Here is a 21,261-nt window from a genome sequence, read left to right as displayed (position 1 = left end):
CAGAGAACATTGTCTAAGAAAGAGAGTCTGGTAGGTATACAGTTTGCTCCCAAATTGAGGATACACTCATCACTTTATAGCTCTCAATTAAGATAGGTGAGTTATAAATCCATCATTTTGAGAGGAAAATCTATGAGCTCTTGACCATTACAATCCTATCAGATCTCACTCTTACAACAAATAATATGACTTGAAGGTCATTTTTGCATGGTACATTAATGGTTCTTTAGCATAGTGAACTTGGCAATATTTTTGCCTATGGAGATTCGGGCATATGGAGTTTGGGAGATGGTAAGACTGAAAGAGAAAAAAAAAAGAAAGGTTCTTTTTGTCTCTAACTCTGACTCCTTTGGCATTTACTGATATGCTACAGGTATCTCAGAAATAAATAAAAACATGTCTCTTCAACCTTGGATGAGTCAATTCATGCAATTCCATTTTGGGGACAGGACCATTATCACAATAAGCTAGAATACTGGCAAGGATAAACTCAAATATTATTAAGTATAGACTCAAAATTTGTATTTCTAAAAGTTTAGTGCTATTCACATGTCATTTGGCAGATAGCCAAAGGGCAATCCCCTCTCCTGATGAATTCAAGCACATCTACCACTTCCCAGGAATGGTAGAACCTATCACATAGGCTAAAATACTGTACCACTAAAGGTTCATCAGAAACCAAATTTGGAAATTAAAAAACAAAACAACACATGAAAACTAGACACCTCATGCATGTAATTGTATATTTATTTCTTTTTAAAGAACACTCCTTAATGTAATTCAATATACAAACTTGGTTTCACAGAATTATAATCCACTAAAATAGAACAAAGATAACCCAGATTGTGTTTTTGTATCATTGCACTCCTTCCTGCTTCTCCCACTTCTCCAAACCTATAAGCCAAAGTTCTCTCTACCTTCACACCTTCCTAACTGAAAACCATTCTGAATGATTCCCTCTCTATATGTCATCTCATTCTTCAGGCCCTACATTCTCTTTCCATTAACCCTTTACCCCTACGAGAAAGCCAGTACATTGACACTCTTCCCCTAACCCAGAGGGTAAAGTGACCTCCCCAAAAGCTAATTATTTACTCTGTGGACGGACTAACAGGAAAGAGGAGGGGACTGGTGAGTAGGCCTCCATGATCCTTTCCCTCCTCCACACCCACCCCTCAGAGTTCATGTATGACGTGTCTATAAGGTGCCTGAGTTCCACTCGCCAACTCGTGCAGCAAGAACCAAGGTAACTTCTGAGCTTAGGTGTTCTTCATTGGCAATGCACAGCACTGCTAAGCCACGCCACCGGGCCCGCCGATAACCAAGTTTTCTACACAGTCGGATGTGCTTTGTCCCTTTAATTTTTAAAGACACTCCCACATATAGGTATCTGGCAACCTAGTGTCCAACTGAGTTCCATAAAATTGTACCAGTGATGCACTTGTACATATTTACATGGGGCGGAATGTTTTCCCATATTTTAGATGAGTATATAGATCAACATGTTCACATAAGACCAAATACTTTTTAATATATTTATAACTGATTTATAAAGCTTTGAAAAAACTCACAATAGCACATTGTTTTACTTTAATGCTTTACGGTACTATCAGTTTAAAATCACAATCAGCACTTAAGTTATCATCAATCCAGCAAACAAGAGACAAAAAAAAAAAATACAGGAGTTAAGAACTGACAGATACATCCTTTATCCTTTTGTTAAACTAATGCATGAGTGCAGAATAAGATAAGATACTCTAATTTAAATATCTTGTTTACAATATACAGTTTGTTCTAATTACGCAGCAGTAAATCCCATGCTTCACATAGAAAAGCAATCCACAACATTAAGAAAAAATGTACAATTTATGAAACAAAGTAAATAAATATTAGTATTACAGAATTGGAGCTGTACATAAAAGCTGTTCAGTTTTAATCATATAAAAATATGTTTTAGTGCAACCTCACATATATATTGATGCTTGTTTTTGCTTTACATCATTTAGATCCAAGTGTCCAAAAAAGGAAAGAAATTACATTTATTACAAAGCAGATACACAAATTCTAAAATATGTACAAATTACTGCTAAAAAATGCTTATAAGAATATAAGCAAAGTAAAGAAAAGGCACAAACATCTGTACAATTTAAAAGTACCAGACCCAAAAGGAGAATTTCAAATTTTGATTTGGTCAGGCTCATGATGACTCATTGTTTTAACTAATTTTTTTCTGATATAACAAAAGTATATATAATAGCAAACTACTGTAACTTAGGACAGGCATGCTATAAACTTGATTACTTCTATCTCTAGAAAAACAAAAACAAAAGTAATGGGTAAATGTATGGGTGAAAGTCTCCATGCATCTCTGATCAATGTAGTTGACTCTTTTCTGATGCGGGATCTTTGCCTTCCTGTGTGCTTGAAGGTAATTCCTTTCGGCTATGAAAACCTAACTGTTGGACATCCACACAACTCTTACTGTAAAATGTGGAATGAGCTAATTCAGTCTGTGATGTACCAAAGTTGTCCTTTTCACCATCGTGCAAGTCAGGGTGGGTGGCTGAGGTACAGGGCTGGCCTGGCTCAGATCCACTAAAGTGTCTTATGCTCAAATGTGCACTTTCTGAGGGTTTCTGATGAGGCTCCAGCGCCTTTGACAACTGATCTGCCCCAAGCAGATTGGCCTCTTCTGCGGCAATGCGGAGAGAGGCGATGGCTTTTGTACAAGTCTGTATGGGCTCCTCATGTTCCCTCTCTGTGGCATTTGGACTGTCTTCTGAAGTGCTCTGTTTCAGCAGGAGTAGGGCGGAAGAGGATGTGCTGGGTGGACCAGATGAGTGCAAGGCATGAGAAGAATGTTTCTCATGAGGCTGGGAGATGTTGTAGGGTTCTCTAGCAATGGTTTCAGCTGCAGCTCTTTGCTTTTCCTCAGAGCCCTCCACTGGCAGAGGCATTGTGGGCGGAGCATGTAAACCTGAAATGGCCGTGGGTATGGAGTGGACCATTTGGATCCCACCAATGGGCCTCATGGGAATAGGAGCTCGCACTTGTTGCTGAGAGTGGAGTGGAAGATGACTAAAGACATAGTCATTAGGACCTTCAGGGAAAAGGCTAGAGCATTGCTGTTCATGAGCACCTTCTCTGTCCCCGTAGAGACTGAAGTAGGGAACCTGAGGTAATCCTCTTCGTAAATTCTGCAAAGAGAAACAAACAGAATATATGTTTCAAAACCTAGCATTCTATTCACAATAATACTGATGGGCTATTCCAAACCTCAGCACTTTTCATGAATGCTGCAAATCTACCTATTCCTTTTCCATGGTTTTTCACTTTGCAAAACAAAAGTCTTATCACTTTGGGCAATTACTCCAAAAGCGTCAGCCTCGGAATATTTTTGTTTTTTAAAAACCAACCATGTGGCAATACATTCAGTATATAGTCCACTAAATATAAATATTATATATATATATAGAGAGAGAAACATACTTTGTTTTAAATTATTAGAGAAGTAATATTTAATATATATACATAATATATGTATATACAACACTATAATATTATAAATACATATATAATTATCACAAAGAGCTTACCAACTTTAAAATATTAACAGTTTTTTCTTCTCTCCAAAAAAGAAAAAAACTAGCTAGGATTCAATTACATGAAGCCTTATCCAAATCTTGTAGAAATAAAAAGTTCACCGTCTGTTCATACACTGGGCAGATTTTATTTTATGCTTTTCGTTTTCAAAAAGTGTTGATGAATGTGACTGGATTGACAGCCCTAGAGATTGGCATCTTTGAATTTTCTACAGACCAGGTGACAGTGTAAGTGTCAAATATCAGGAACAAAATTCCTCCTCAAGTTGGTTCCATCAATATGCTACCTCTGACCTCAGGAAACGGCCTTTGTAAATCTCTTTTCTAAAAGCCCTTTCATCTTGAACTCAGATCTGGATATGAGATCTCATGAGAGGTCGCTAAGATAGAATAGGGATGATTGCCTCTGCTGCAAGAACTGTTATCTTTTGTAGCAGTAATTATCCTAACATATTTCAAAGCCACAACTTGTTAAGCTGGAGTTGGCAACTAGAAATGAGACATTTTATTTGGACAGTTTAATTCCTCCTTTTATATGATAGTTGTTGAATTTGAACATTGCTTTGTAGACCATAAGGGGTCACTTTTACACCTTTTGATCTAATTTGACATTTGGTGGACGTTATTATTATTGGCAATAATCATAATAATAATTCACGTTTATGAAGAACTTTCAAATTTACAAAGTATTTCACTCAGCAGCCTTGTGAGGCTGATAGCTCAAATATTATTATTCCTATTTTATAGATAAGGAAAGTGAGCCTCAGAGAAGGGAAATGGCTTCATAGAATAAAAAACAAATCACAAAAAGAGAAGGGACATCAGAGGCCATAATAACAAATAATATAATAATAGCTAGCATTTGTGTAGTTAGTTTGCAAAGCTACACACACACACACACACACACACACACACACACAGAATCTTATTTGATCCTTCTAACAACCCCATGAGGTAGATGCTTTTATTATGCCCATTTTACAGATAAGGAAATTGAGACAGAAAGGTTAAGTGATTTGACCAGGAACACATAGCTAGGAAGCGTCTAAGGCAAAATTTGAGCTTAGGTCTTCCTTATTCCCAAGTCCATTACACACAATGTTACCTAGCTGTCCAACCCATCTCTGAACAAGAATTGTCTCTATAATTCAACATACTTGACAAATAGATATCCAGGTTTTAACTGAAGATATGTAGGGAAGGAGGGGACAGCTAGTAGATAGAGTGCTGGACCTGGAGTCAGGAAGACTCAACTTCCAGAATTCAAATCCGGCCTCAGACACGTACTAGCTGTGTGACCCTGGGCAAGTCATTTAACCCTGTTTGCCTCAGTTTCCTCATCTGTCAAATTAGCTGGAGAAGGAAATGGCAAACCACTCTAGTATCTTTGCCAAGAAAACTCCAAATGGGGTCACAGAGAGTCAGACATGCCTGAAAAACGAACAAACAATGATAGTCTACTCCTGGGCTCTCTTAATGTAGCCTAATATCATACGAATGTTTTCTGGATGCTATGTCACACTGTTATCTTTTATGTATCTTGGAGTTCACTAAAATCTCCAAATCCTTTTCAGGACTACCATCTCCTCCATGGCAGATAGGTAGTACAGTGGATAAAAGGCTATACATGGAGTCAGGAAAACCTGAGCTCAAAAACGGACTCAGACACTTAACTATAAGACCCTTGGTAAGTCACTTAAGCCTCTATTTGCCTCAGTTTCTTTATCTATAAAACAAGGATAAAAATAGTACCTACCTCCAAGGGTTGTTATAAGGATACAATGAGTTAATATTTGTAAAGTGTTTTGCAAACCTTAAAATGGTATACAAATGCTAGTTGTTGTTATTATTATTATTGCTATCATTATTATCTTGTACTTAAGAAGTTGATTTTTTTTGGGGGGGTGAGGCAATCAGGGGTTAAGTGACTTGCCCAAGGTCACACTGCTAGTACGTGTCAAGTATTTGGTCTGAGGCCGGATTTGAACTCAGGTCCTCCTGACTTCAGGGCCGATGCTATATCCACTGTACCACCTCGCTGCCCCAGAAGTTGACTTTTTAAAGTCCAAACTGTAAGACTTTGCATTCATCAGCTTGTTTTTTAATGAAGTGAGATCTTTTTGACTTTTACTCTGAAACCTAAGATATAGCTCTCCTTCCTTACATTTGTGTAATCTGCAAATCTGATAAGCATGGCATCTATTCCTTTATCAATTCATTAGTAATGATTTGCCTAGCATGATACAGCTATTAAATGACAGAATCAAGATTTGAACTCTCAGCTCCTGACTCCAACTTCAGTGCTCTTTCCACTAATGTTACTTGAAATCCCAGACTAAAACTTGAATTAGATTCAATCCAGCAAATACTTATTAAGTATCTATTGTGTGTAAGCACTATACAAAAGGATGGGAGAAAAAAAAATTAGATAAGATATTCTCTGCCTTCATGGAACTTACATCCTACTTGCGCATTATGAAAATATAAAATTAATTATAATATAAAGGAATACATGAATTCATGAGAAATATGACCAAAGTGCTATGTGAAGTCTTCTGAAGGAAGGTCAGTTCAATTATGATACCAGGAAATGATTGACAAAGATGGAGGCATTTGAAGTAGGTTATAAAAAAAACTGAACAGAAATTTGACAGATGAAGGGGAGGTGGTCAATGAGCCAGTCAACAAGCATTTATTAAGCACTTACTATATCCCAAGCAGCTAGATAATCCAGTGGATCAAACATGGGGCCTGGAAGATCTGCGTTCAAATCTGGCCTCAGACACTTACTAGATGTGTGACCCTGGCCAAGTCACTTAACCCCTATTTGCTTCAGTTCCTCATCTGTAAAACGGGGGCACACTGGGGAAGGAAATAGCAAATCACTCCAGTATTTTTGCCAAGAAAACCCCATGGAAGTCCATGGGGTTATGAAGAGTGGAACACAACTGAACAACAACAAATTCCCAGGCAGTGTGCTACGCATTGGAGAAAGAAAGAAAAGCAAAAGCAGTCTTTGCCTTCAAGAAGTTCACATTCTAATGTGGGAGACAAAGAAAAATAATCAGGTGCATACAAGATAAATGTGGAATAGGTGGAAGGCAATCTGAGGGAAGGGACTAGCAGCTGGGAGAAACAAGGGAGATCTCTGGCAGAAAGCCAGATTTGAACTGATTCCTGGGGGAAGCAGGAAGAGCACTAGGGGTAAAGACAAAGGGACAGCAAAATATTGTACATCAATAGAGGATGACGAGTAGTTCTGCTTGGAGCAAGCAATGATTCTCAAAGTGTGGTCCATGGATTTCTGACCATCCCAAGACCATTTCAGGAAACCTGTGAGGTCAAAATTATTTTTGTAAAAATAATATGGAATTTGTCTATTAAAATGTTCTTCCCTACATATAAAATATGTAAAGTATGATACAACAGAATCCTCGGAAAACTGGGCAGTGCTAGATTGTGGAAAGCCTTGAATAGCAAGAGGAGGTGCCAGAGGAAGTATTACATAAAAGCACTGGTTGAAAGAGTTACAAGTGGGGGGCAGAGCCAAGATGGCGGAGGGAAAGCAGTGACTTGCTAGAGCTCTCCCCCAAAGCCCTCCAAATACCTACAAAAAATGGCTCTAAACAAATTCTAAAGCAGCAGAACCCACAAAAAAACAGAGTAAAACAAATTTCCAGCCCAAGACAACCTGGATGGCTGATCATAAAGGTATATTGCGCTGGGCTGGGAGAGGAGCACAGTTTGGCACGCAGGCCTCAACAACCCTGGAGTAGGCCTCAGAGGGCTGAATCCTGGGCAGCTGTGGTGGTTTCCAGACTTCTTAACCCACGAATGCCAAAGACAACTTAGAAGGTCAGTGGGAAAAGTCTGTTACTGCAGTGACAGAAGAAGCCAGATCTAAGCCGCCCCAAGGGCAGCGGCTGCGTCCTGAGCTTCCAGCCCACAGACTGAGAGGGAATCGAGCGGCTGATCAGAAGGGGATTGCAAGGATCTCTTTGCCAGTGCTGAGGCAGGAATCTCTTGCTTTGCCCGTGCTTTGATCTAGGTCACAGTTCTGAGGGGCAGTCCTGGGGTGAGGAGGAGTGTGGTGTGGTGGAACTTGTTGTGGTGGTGGAGAGGAAACACCTCGCCCCTTATCATAGCATCTTGGAAGAACTGAAAATTTTCAGGTCCCTAGAAGTATCTCTGAAAACAACAAACCCCCAAAACTTGGGACAGTACATTCGCCACATTGGAAACAGACTCTTACCTCAACAAAGACCTTAAAACTCAAGTAATTGGTTGGGATCATGAGTAAGCAGCGCAAAAAGAGTCAGACTATATTATCTTACTTTGGTAACAAAGAAGATCAAAACATACAACCAGAAGAAGAAAACAAAGTCAAAGCTCCTACATCCAAAACTTCCAAGAAAAATATGAATCAGTCCCAGGCCTTGGAAGAGCTCAAAAGGGATTTTGAGAAGCAAGCAAGAGAAGTAGAGGAAAAACTGGTAAGAGAAATGAGAGTGATGCAAGAAAATCATGAAAAGCAAGTCAACAGCTTGCTAAAGGAGACCCAAAAAAATACTGAAGAAAATAACACCTTAAAAAATAGCCTCACCCAAATGGCAAAAGAGGTCCAAAAAGCCAACAAAGAGAAGAATGCCCTAAAAAGCAAAATTGGCCAAATGGAAAAGGAAGTCCAAAAGCTTACTGAAGAAAATACTTCCTTAAAAATTAGAATAGAGCAATTGGAAGCTAGTGACTTTATGAGAAATCAAGACACTGTAAAACAAATCCAAAAGAATGAAAAATTAGAAAACAATGTGAAATATCTCATTGGAAAAACAACTGACCAGGAAAATAGATCCAGGAGAGAGAATTTAAAAATTATTGGACTATCTGAAAGCCGTGATCAAAAAAAGAGCCTAGACATCATCTTTCAAGAAATTATCAAGGAAAACTGCCCTGATATTTTAGAACCAGAGGGCAAAATAGATATTGAAAGAATCCATCGATCTCCTCCTGAAAGAGATCCCCAAAGGAAAACTCCTAGGAATATTGTAGCCAAATTCCAGAGTTCCCAGGTCAAGGAGAAAATATTACAAGCAGCCAGAAAGAAACAATTCAAGTATTGTGGAAACACAATCAGGATAACACAAGATTTAGCTGTTTCTACATTAAGGGACCAAAGGGCATGGAATATAATATTCCGGAGGGCAAAGGAGATAGGATTGCAACCAAGAATCACCTACCCAGCAAAACTGAGTATAATTCTTCAGGGGAAGAAATGGTCATTCAGTGAAATAGAGGACTTTCAAGCATTCTTGATGAAAAGACCAGAGTTGAATAGAAAATTTGACTTTCCAATACAAGACTCAAGTAGAACATGAAGAGGTAAACAGGAAAGAAAAATCATAAGAGATTTATTAAGGTTGAACTGTTTACATTCCTGCATGGAAAGATGATATTTGTAACTCATAAGACTTTTGTTAGTATTAGGGTAGTTGGAGGGAAAAAATTATATGTATGTATATATGTATAGATAGATAGATAGATAGATAGATAGATAGAGGGCACAGGGTGCGTTGAAGATGAAGGGGTCACATCTGGAGAATAAAATTAAGGGGTGAAAGAGTATTACACTAAGAGAAGGAGAAAAGGACAGGTAGAATGGGGTAAATTATCTCACAAAAAAAACAGAAAAGAAAAGGCTCTTACAGTGGAGGGGAACTGGGGGAAGGTGAGAGGAAATGAGCGAATCTTATTCTTATAGGATTTGACTTAAGGAGGGTGTAACATACACACTCAATTGGGTATGGAAATCTGTCTTACCCTACAGGAAAATAGGAGGGGAAAGGGGCAAAAGAGTAGGGCATTGATAGAGAGGAGGGAAGATTGGGAAAGGGGGTAATCAGAAGCAAATACTTCTGAGGAGGCACAGAGTCAAAAGAAAGAATAGAATAAATGGGGGGAGGACAGGATTAAGGGAAATAGAGTTAGTTTTTCACAGCATGTCTACTATGGAAGTGTTTTGCATAACTGCACATGTATAACCTATATTGTGTTGCTTGCCTTTTCAATGAGGGTGGGTAGGGAAGGAGGAAGGGAGAAAATTTGGAACCCAAAGTTTTAAAAACACATGTTTAAAAAAAATATTTTCACATACAACTGGGAAATAATAAATACAGGAAATGGGGTACAGAAATCTATCCTGCCCTACAGGAAAATAGAAGGGGAAGGGGGGGAGAGATAGCAGGGAAAGCAGACCAGGGGAAGGGGTACTCAGAATGCATGCCATCTGGGGGTGGGGGAGGGGTGAAATTGGGTGGAAAATTTGGAACTCAAAATCTTGTGTAAGTAAATGTTGAAAACTAAAAATAAAAAAGAATAGAATTTTAAAAAAATTTAAAAAAATAAAAGCACTAGTTGGTATCAAAACACTTGGATTCAGGATCTCTCAATGTTGCTGCTACTTTTGGGATCCCAGGCTACATGTCTTTTGTTGTTCATTCATTTCAGTCATGTCTGACTCTTTGTGATCCCATTTGGGATTTTCTTGACAAAGATACTGGAGTGGTTTGCCGTTTCCTTCTCCAACTCATTTTACAGAAAAGGAAACTGAGGCAAGAAGGATGAAGTGACTTGCCCAGGGTCACACAGCTAGTAAATGTCTTAGGCCATATTTGAACTCAGAAAGATGAGTCTTCCTGACTCCAGGCCCAGCACTCTATCCAATGCACCACCTAGCTGCCCCTATATGTCTCACGGCCTCAGTTTTCTCACCTGTAAAATAAGGCAGTTGATCTAGATGATCTCTAAAGGTACGCTCTAGCTCTAAAATTCTATGACCTTCACTCAGCAACAGTTAGGAAGCCTATGAGGGTTTTTGAAGACAGAAGTAACAAGACCATATTTCTGTACAAGGCAAATAAGTTTAGCAGCAGTTCAGAGGCAGAGACAGAAGATAGGAACACTTGTCAGGAGGCTACCATAATACTCTGATAAATATTAATGAGGACTTGTAATTGTGTGCTAGTAGTGGGGAAAAAGAAGGAGAATGTTTACAAGAGATATTGTTGGGGCAAAATCAATGTGATTTGCTAATTGACTGACTCAAAGGAAGAATCAGAAACACCAGTAAGTTTTTTGTTTCTTGGTTTTTGGTTTTTTAACAAGGAAAGTTTTAAACAAGATTTTGAAAAGGCAACTAGGTGGGGACAATGGGTAGGGCTTGCTCTGCACTCAGAGTTAAGAAGATCTGAGTCCAGATTCTGCCTCAGATAATGACTAGTTGCACAACCCTGGGTAAGACCCTGAACTTCCTTCAGTCTCCATTTCCTGATCTGTAAAATGAGGAGGTTGGAATGGTGGCCTCAAAGGTCTCTTTGAGTTCTTAATCTATGATCCAAAAGACTGGGAGAATAGTGATGCTTCTTCCAGAAACAGTGAAGTCAAAGTGAGTAGGTTTTTGGGAAAAGATAGTAAAGCTGTTTTGGGCATGTTGAGCTTTACATAAAACATCCAGGTGGGATCAATCAATCAGCAAATATTTATTAAGTGCCTACTATATGCCAGGCACTGTGTTAAGTGCTGGGGATGCAAAGAGAGACAAAAGATAATCTGTGCCCAGAAGGAGCTTAAAGTCTAACAGATATGTTTCATGGATGGCTGGAGATATGGGTGGGAAAGAAACTGGGAGATGGAGATAAAGCAGCCTATGGAAGAGTGGAAGCAAAGTTATGGGTTTGAATGTGAGTAATAAGGGAGAAAAGGTAGGAAGAGAGGAAGAGAGAGGGCCAAGGACAGATCCTTCAAGGAACACTCATTTTAAGGAGGTGGGAAAAAGGATGAGGGACTAGTAAATGAAATTATAGTTTTCCAGTTTTGACCTTTGAAAATATTCACTGAACATGGCATTCTAAGTGGGGATTATGTCATGTATCATCAGAATTTTAGTACTGAGATTTGTTCCTTCAGGGGATTATCATCCAAAAAGAATAATGGAATCACCCTTCTTTATTCAAGTATTCAAGTAAGACAGATCAAATCACCATTCCGGATGCTCATCAGGAAACACCTATATTCATCCAACTACATGGAAAAGGAAGATTTTCTGGGACATTTCAGGGACCCTTCATTTTCTATAATTCAAAGGATTTTGTATTCTTTGAACCATTAATATTATTCCCAATCATGTAAACACTTTAAAAATGAAAGCATAAAACAATACAGGGATATGGGTTTAGGAATAGTTAATGATTCATTAGCTCTGCTACCTTATCCTCCCCTCACCCCCCATTTTCATCATGCACAGTACTGTACTTTATTCATTGGGATACAAATCACTGGAAGTGTGGGTGGTGTGACATTAGATCACCAAACCCATAATCACAGGGATCTCATAAGCCTAAAAAAGACTGAGGAGGAAATTTTGAAGAAGAAAGGAAAATTTAAATTCTATAAGAAAATAGAACCTTCGCAGGTCACTGTTTATTTATGAGGAAAAAGCTCCAGTTCCTTTGGAAATTAGCCTATTTAGTTGAGAGAATAGTAACGACTAGAGCAGCAGTGCTTAGAGACAGATATACAGTGCATTCCCTTTCAGATATGGGACTTTAAGGATTGCCAGCAGAATGCCAACTCCTTGAAGACAGAGGCTGTTTTCATTTTGTCTCAAGCACCTGACACAGAGCCTGGTATATGATTATAGTAGGTGAATACTAAATACTTGCTCATTGAATTGAAAGTCATACCAATTTTTTTTCCACTTGGTACTGGTTATGGGGTTGCTTGCTCTACTAGAGGCTCACAAATATCATGTGTGATATCAGAAGAGAACAGCTAGAAGGAGTTGAGTTAGTGGCCAAATGGTTGATTGTTGTCTTTCATTCATGAAGAAGACCAAAATGACATCACTATGTTAAAGTCGAGTTACAATGCGTCCAACTGTGACTGATCTGAGCAATACAAGCTTGGAATGCTCCATCACAGGTTGGGCACAAATAGTCCCTATGAACATTTGGGGTGGACAAATAGAGAAAAAAATGAAGATGATGAGAAAGTCAGGGAGCCACTGAACAGGCTGGAGTTTACTAAGATCTCATTAAAGAATTTCTGGCAAATCTTGGATACTGTGGACAGTAAGGATTAAATGAAATTTTCCTTTAATTTTCTTTAAAAAGATAAAAATATCTATTCAGTGTGTTCACATAGTAAATAAGATGTTCTAAAATAATCGAATTGAAGTTTCATCTCTTCAGTGATGACATCTAAGAAATCATAGAAACAGAAGCATTAAATTGTGTTAGGAGAAATCATTCTCCTTCTAAGCACTTCAAGGGCTCTGTACGTAACTGAGCACTTCAAATCATCCCTCTATCCATCCTTCTATCCAGCCTTCATCCTTCCTTACTTACACACTAGACTTTGGGAGAACAGATTTTAAAGTATTCTGAAGAAATATAGATAGGATTGCTTGCCCTAAATTTGAACAAATGAAATTCACTTCATAGGTAAAAGAAACCCTCAAGATTTAGATTCTCAGGACACATACAAAAAAAAATTACAGTGAGGAAGAAAAGAAAGATAAGTATTTAAAGATATGTACAAAAGAGCAGGTAGCCAAAATGTGAATGGGCTACCTTGGAAAGTAGAAAACTCCCCCTCATTGCAATCTTTGATGTACAGTATTACCATAAAACCTCTGAAGACACTTCCAAACCTAAAACTGTGTAATTATGTTAACTGAGGACTTAGCTAATATTCTTAATACCAAGAAAAATTATTATCATACTGAAAATCAAATAATAAAAATAACTATTAGGGAACTGAAACTCCAGCTAAGTAGGGAAAGATGCTAAGAGAATACTTAGATGAATTTCAATCAAAGCTCAGGCAAAATCCATCCAACAGTACCATAATACCCTGGGGATATGATTGCTTATTCACTGTTTGTGATCATTGAAAAATTCTGAAAAATGAGAGGGACGCTATAGGACTTGAGATGAACAAAGGTGGTCTTGATATACCATTAGATTTAACCTGTATTGGAATACTTCTGGATCAGACCATTAGGCATATAGCTCTAGAGTTAGCCTAATATTCAAAATCCCAGTGATCCCCAATGAAGGTGACAATGCACAATTAGCTATGTGAATTCACATATTCCCATGTTAAGTGGTTAATAAAGTTCATGGTAACTATTGTTATCATGGACTTTTAATACTGTGATTTTTCACACACACACACACACACACACACACACAATTGACTGCTGGAATTCTTAAGTATTGCTCCTGCCATTACTGTGTATATGAACATGCACACATAAAGATCTGGAGCTTGAAGAGATATTAGGGGGCATCAGGCCACATGTGGCCTCAAGGCTCCAGGTTCCCAACCCCTGTGCCCAATCCCTTTCATTTTCCTTCATTTCCTTAAGGAAACTAAGGCCCAGAGAGTTGAGTGATTTGTCCACTGTCATATATGCATTAAACTACAGAGCTAAGATTTGAACTTGGGGTTTGTGATTTTAAGTTAAAAAATGCTATAGCAAAAGAAAAAAATGCTGTAGCAGTACCTTCAGCAGAAGTGTGGGGGGTAAGGAGGTATATTGAAAAGATACACATAAATAAAAACCATAACAAAATTTGCTGGACTATAGTTCAGAACCACCATGAGCTACATATGCTACAAAAGCTAGCAATGTGAAAACCTATCCATGTCATAATGCATGTTTTGGGATAGAGTTTGCTCAGAAAACTCCTATTATAGAAACTCCCTTCATTGATGAAGATTCGCAACCCATAGTCTTAAAAAGTTGCCTAGGGCACTGAGAAGTTAAATGATATCCCCAATGTCACTTAGCCTATAGTTGTCAGATAGAAGACTTGAACTACTTTTCCCAACTGCAAGGTTGGTTCTCTATCCAAAAAGATATCCATTTTTATCCAAAAAGCTATTCTGCCTTCCTTTGCTACTGTATTTCTATAATCAGGAGAAGGTTCTATTAGTATGAAATGCAGACATCACATTTCCACAAAAATGTACATCAAAGTGCTTACTATCCATTGTTTTGAAATATTTCTACTCCATTCCACATGACTAAGTTTCTTCTCAGATCAAAATATGTTAGGTTTCTATTATTTTAAGGGAGAAGTTCACCACTCTATTTTGACCCAACACTCTATGTTATATGTGGTGCCAAACGTGCAAGAATGACAAACTATTTTCCAATAGTACTAGGAGTGGTCTCCAAGATAAGAAGTATAGATTTCACATTATATAACTATCAACCATGCTTTATGATTATAAGTCATTATAATCATAAAAACACTACAATATTTTCTGGGTCACAGACATCTTCAGTACATAAACTGTACCATTGAGTTTAATCTTGGCAAGATTTTCCAACTCACTTGACCTATACAAACATAACCTTCATAGTAAAAGTCATGGGCTAATGAGACCCAAGTAAAATTTTACATAGCTCTTAGCATGTTTCTGCACTGTATAGAAAATCTGACTGTTCTATTTTGAGGAGTGAATCATATCACTCCCACCCCCCTGCAAATTGTCTATTTACACAGAAAGCATCTAAATGGAAGAAGAAAGGTTTTTGGGGAAAAAGAGATGACTGAAGTTTTGTAAGATTCACCCAGCTCTCCTAAAATTAAACCTAACTAGGAAGGGTGATTCTAACAAAAGCCTGACTTTTCTAGGGATATTGGTTGTGCCAGTTATAACAAATTAGTTAATCAATAGGCATTTATTTAGTGCCTTTGATGTGCCAGGCACTGTTATAGATGCTGAGGATACAAAAGGAAAAAATGAGATAGTCCCTTCCATCCTGAAGCTTATATTTTACTGAAAAAGTACCATGTACAGTATCTACATTCTTTACTGTGACCAGCATATTGCAGGTACACATATATGTTAAACAACATGAAACATTACTGGTACTCTTAATCATTTCTTTAGTATTTGATTTCTATTTCTTGGGGAGAAGGTAGTGGAGACATTTAACTATGTGAGGTACATTACAGGAGAAGCACATCTCCCTCTATTGCAAATTCCATTCTATTACATTTAGCAAGTATTCTTTGTCTTCCCAATCACAGAAGGGAGAACATCCTCCCTTTTCTTCTCTGGAGAGACATGTCAAGAAAAGTAACATAAGGGGAAATCACATACTGTTTTTCCTTATCCCCTGGAGAAGTCAAAGGTGTGCAGGGAGGGCCAAATGTTTCTGTTTAAGGGAATGATGTGAAGTCTGAAAATCAGAATATGTTTCTCAAATTTTAACCTTTTGCAACTGCATTCTGCATGATTTTAAACTGCAGTCATGGGTGAGCTAGTATTTTTTAAAATGATTTTGGCGCAAACTCAATGACTAATAAAACTACCCTATTTCCAATGACAGCTTTCTGGGCATGCATCCAAAAATTAGATGAACTCTCTTTATCCACCCCCTCCATTCCTTTGCCCAAGATGGCTGTGGGATGCTGCTATTTGTGCTAATCACAGTGTACTTGCACAAAAGGCATGCTTTTTTAAAATCACATTTTATTGAAATTGGTTTGACATGTCATAAATACCACAATAAGTATGCATGGGGTAAATGTTATAATAGGAGCTGTCATAATGCTCATGGTGAGCTATGTCTCACACACTTCCACCGGCATCATTACACCTCTAGGAATCTCCACTGTACCCAGGAAAGCATCTTAGACACCAGATACTGTATCAGGCACTTCTGGGAATTTATAGCTCTCTATTCACACTGCCACAGCATCAAATGCTGAAGTTCCCACCTTCCTACTTAGTGCTGCCAAAATGCCACAGCCAGTGACTCAGTGGTAATTTACCTTCTTTTCTTGGCTTGGGCTGTCTAATTCACCAGTCACAAATGATGGCTTGGTTGTCATGGCTTTTTCTGCAACAACTACATATTATGCAAACTGGGAAGGTTATGTTCATGTCAGGATATAGCAGGGAGAGGCATGAATGCACCAGGTACTTGTTTCTCAAGTTAAGAAATGACATTGTTCAAGCTCACAGCTCAGTTCTCCTCATCGAAATGGGAAGCTTGTACTGATGGTCAGGAAGAAGGCAGAGAGTGGAAGAAACCAATCACTGGAGCACTAATATGCAAGAATTGATGACTGGGTAATTGTTTTCCCACACTGTATACCCTTGCATGATAACGACTATATTTTTTCACATGACAAAAAAAGCAGGAGAATTGTGCACAATAAAGGGTACAGACAAGGGGGAAAAAGGTGCATTTGAAACGAGCAAACTAAAAAGGAGCAGTTCCCCTTATTTACACAAAGTATGTAGGGTTTTATTATGATGACTCTTGTTATCATTATGGGAAAACCCTTGACCAAACAGCAGAGAGAATGTTTCCAATGTCAAAAGTGAGGTAGAAATAGGGAGGTCCTTTTAGAATAGGTTTTATACTGTGTATACAAGTAAATCCTGATTATTATTATTAGTTTCTGTGTATCAATGTCAGTCAGTCAGTTAAAGAGGATTTATTAAATGCTTACTATGCTGACATGATAGAGGCAGCTAGGTAATGTCATGGATATAGCTCTAGGCCTAGAGTCAGGAAAGCCTTAGCTCAGATCTGGCCTCAGACATTTAATAGCTGTGTGAGTTGAGCAAGCCACTTAACCTGTCTGCCTTCGTTTCCTCAACTATAAAATGGAGATAGTAATACCACCTACATTATAGGGTTTTTGTGAGTATCAGATGTTTTAATATTTGTATTTAGCATAATGCTTGGTACATAGTAGGTGCTTAATAAATACTTATTCTCTTCTCTCCCTACAACATAATTTGCTAGTGTATTTTCTTACAATATATTTTGTATTTACCTATATGAGTATGTATTGTCCTCTCCCCAGCCTCACACCCCCTACCATAGCATTCAAGCTCCCCAGGACAGGGATAGTTTAATTTCTGTGTCTGTACTCCTAGCACTTTGCACAGTGCCTTCCACAAAGCAGGCACTTAATAAAAGCTTACTGATGAATAATAATTATTTATTGTTGTTCTGTAATTTCAGTTATGTCCGTACTTGGGGTTTTCTTGGCAAAGATACTGAAGTCTTTCATCATTTCTTTCTCCAGCTTGTTTTTATAGATAAGGAAACTGCAAGCAGGATTAAGTGACTTGTCCAGGGTCATCCAGCTAGAAAATATCTGAGGCCAAATTTGAACTCAGAAAGATGAGTCTTCCTGACTCCAAGCCCAGAACTCTATCCACTTCACCACCTACCTGCCCAATAATTATCACATAATAGGTCTAAAAGCTTTTCCCTAGGTCTACTAGCTTTATCCCTAATTTTTTTTTAATCTCTAGTTTTATCCTAGTTTATCCTAGTTTTTATCCATAGTATTTTTCCCTACTTCTACTAGCTTTTTTGAGTTTCATATACACCTTTGATAAGGTTACCCTTCTCTAATTCTTCATTTTGACCAACTTCATTAAATTACTAGAAACACTAAGAAGAGAAAGAAAAAGCAGATGTAGGTTACTCAAGTGACCTATTTTTATGACCTCCCCTCTACACACAAATGTTCCTCATAAATAATGTACATTTTTTCTCTCCTCTCCGATCACAGTGACTTTGAAAATCCATTCACCTGTGGTTAAGGTGGTTAGTAGATTTTTAAATTATGACATCAAGGTATAAAGCTGAGACACAATCCTCCACCTAGGTAATTACGATTTTCATAAATACCATAATATTATGAGTTCAGATAAAGTTCTAAAGCTCCTTTAAAAAATGTTTCTTAGCCTATTTTAATTTGTATTACTAATAAATAAAACTTAGAAAGTAGTTAGAAAAATCTCCAAATATTACTAAATAAAAACACAATGGAGCCCTGCTATAACACTACAAGCCTTTGTTATAACAATTTGCTAGTGTATTTACATAAAATATAATGTGCATTTATTTATATGAGTATGTATTATCTTTTAAGTGACTTTTTAAATGTTTCCTCTGTGACTTTCCATACCTAACTTCACCCATCTGCCCTAAGACATCTTTATGCTATCATGAATTCCACATTACAATGGCTTGTTATAGAGGGGCTCCAATGTGCCAGTTCTTTAATGGATGTTAAATATATCTATATCTATATCTATATCTATATCTATATATATATACACACACATATATATACACACACACACACACATATATATATGTATGTACATATATGTATATTTCATACTTACAGTAGGTCCCAACAAAACTGGCTCGGATTGCAAATACGGCCCCATGGACAATGGTGGATTATGATATAAAGCCCTTCTAGGTGATGGTGCTCTAATGGTGTTCATATATCTTCTCTCTCTTCTGGGTGAGAGGTCTCTTCTACCCACTATATCTTTTCCAGGTGACAAGGGCCTCCTAGGTGACAGATGGCGCCTTGGTGAAACATCTCTCGATGACATCTCTCTCCTCAATGCAGCCTCTTTTCTGGGTGAAAGATGTCTCATGGGTGAAAGATCTCTCCTTGGTGACAAATGTCTTCTGGGTGATAAATCCCCCTTGGGCATTAAATACCTATTTGGTGAATTATCTCGACAGGGTGAAGAATCATATCCTGGTGAAGACTGTCGACTTGAGGGAGAAAAGTCCCTAGGAGAGGAGCTAGGTTCTGAAGAAAGCATGTACTCTTCATCCATACAACTGGGTATATCTAACCTGTCTTTGTCTGGCTCCGAATCAGTACTTTTGCTCTGGAACAATCTCTGATACTGTGTCATCTGTGTATCTTCACATGAGTCACTTGGTGTCATAAGCTGGGTGACTTGAATACTAGGTAAAGTAACTAAGTAACTGATCAGTGAGGAATGCCCCATTGAAACATCAGTAGGAGCCCTGTGGGGTACAGCCCCAACATTTACAGGCAATGAGGAGAATCTGGGTGGTTGTGGACTAGTGCTTCTTGATCTTGTTTTTGGTGTCAAGTCTCCTTGGTCATCAAATTCATCATCATCTTCATCGTCATCATCATTATCATCTCCATCCTCACCATCTGATTCCTCAGCATCTGAAAACTGGTGGTCAGTTGAAATGCCTGACATGCTACTCTTCTCTGTTCCCTTGTGCAAATCCTCAATGTTTTCTGAAATAATTGATAAAGGTAGTGGAGAATGAGATACAAAAAACAATCTTGGTCCACACTCAGTTCAGAATCATACTACCTCTAACAAGTCTTGTTTATTGCCTACAAGGTTGACTATTTTCTCTGATGACTTATAGCACTTGGTCCTTGGACCAATGCTAACAACTCTATCAAATAATACTTAAAATATACTATACTGTACTATTATCTTTTTATATGTATGTCTTGTATCCATAATTAGATAGCAAGTCTCTTATGAAGGCAGGGACCAACTTTGTATCATACACTGTCTTGCATACATAAAGCACTCAATACTTGTTTGTTGATGTCTTGCAGGATGATGCTGAGGATGGGGTAAGATACTATCCCATACCTAGGGGCATAGATTTAGAAGAGGATTGTGCCTAAAGGATATGGCCAAAAGAGGTTTCAATTATTCCACTTGTCATTAATGGGTCTGTTCAACTAAGAGCGAGTTCTTAAAAAAAGACATAAATTAGAATGACTTTCAAATTGTTTTCCAGAAAAAGCATTGATTGAATTGTCTTTGCTACCACAATTTTTTTTGCCATAGTTATAGAAAGAGGTATTTTTATAGTAAGGTCTTTTTTTTTTTTCCCAATCACACTTTAGTTGCCCGTGCCTCTTCATTATGTTCAAAAACAAAATGGGCTGCAGATTTCTTCTATCTTTAGCGTTTACTAAAGTGAAACATTTAACAATTTTTTTTTAAATTTAACCTAAACCAACTTTATCAGCTCAAGTGTGGATGACTCATTTGCATTGTGCAAAGGGCGATCAGCTAAGCTGTGACCTACCTGCTTCTTCAGTTTCTGTGTCATCCACTGATGTCATTGATACTCCTAGCTCCAGACATTTTTTCATGTGTGCTTTAGATTTCATATGTTTTGTTAGATTTCCTAGACAAAAACAGAAACTAATGAGAAATGGATTGCTCATCAATAATGTTAGGATCTCTGGGAAACCCCAAATTGGGACAAATTTATATCAGCTTTATATCAGCAAGAAGCTATTCTGGTCTCAAGCTTCAGTCCCTGAGAATCTATTGACACAAAACAAAATATTACTATGAGGAAGAAAAGAAGGATGCATGTAAAAAGACAAATATTTCTTACTAACTCATAGCCAATTCAGATTTTTAAGACATGTACAGAATTTAGTGAAAGCAAACAAAAACTAAATGGGCCACCTTGGGAGATAATGGGTTCTTTCTCATAAAATGTTATGTTCTATGAGGTCTGCTCCAGTTTCAGGTGTTTCTTAGTCTATAGGAGTGCGAAAAAGATATAGATAGATAGGCTAACTCAGGAAACTAGATCGCTTCAGTAAAAGGCCCCAACCAGACTAATGGGAAGGTTGGCATTCTCAGTCCTGTTCTATGAGGTATCTATATGTCTACGTAGGAGAAAGAAAGAAAGAAAGAAAGAGAGAGAGAGAGAGAGAGAGAGAGAGAGAGAGAGAGAGAGAGGAAGGAAGGAAGGAAGGAAGGAAGGAAGGAAGGA

At 37.9% G+C, this 21,261-nt stretch overlaps 1 protein-coding gene across 7 annotated transcripts in view; it reads right to left on the bottom strand.

The window, feature by feature from the left end:
• Positions 1-726: 726 nt before the first annotated feature.
• HIVEP2 (human immunodeficiency virus type I enhancer binding protein 2) overlaps positions 727-21,261 on the bottom strand; it is a 286,897-nt gene continuing 266,362 nt past the window's right edge. For all 7 annotated transcript variants that reach the window (XM_027850627.1, XM_027850633.1, XM_027850630.1 and 4 more), the window contains 3 exons: positions 20,557-20,658; positions 18,843-19,738; positions 727-3,197 (listed from right to left, as the gene is read on the bottom strand). In XM_027850627.1, coding sequence (XP_027706428.1) covers positions 2,373-3,197; positions 18,843-19,738; positions 20,557-20,658 — 1,823 coding nt within the window. In that variant the 3' untranslated portion in view covers positions 727-2,372. The remainder of the gene's footprint in view (positions 3,198-18,842; positions 19,739-20,556; positions 20,659-21,261) is intronic.

The sequence above is a fragment of the Vombatus ursinus genome, unplaced genomic scaffold, assembly GCF_900497805.2.
Source record: "Vombatus ursinus unplaced genomic scaffold, bare-nosed wombat genome assembly UNPS02009132.1, whole genome shotgun sequence".
Taxonomy (NCBI): Eukaryota; Metazoa; Chordata; class Mammalia; order Diprotodontia; family Vombatidae; genus Vombatus; species Vombatus ursinus.
Note: the sequence above shows the minus strand (reverse complement) of the source record. Positions and strands in the feature narration are given on the sequence as shown.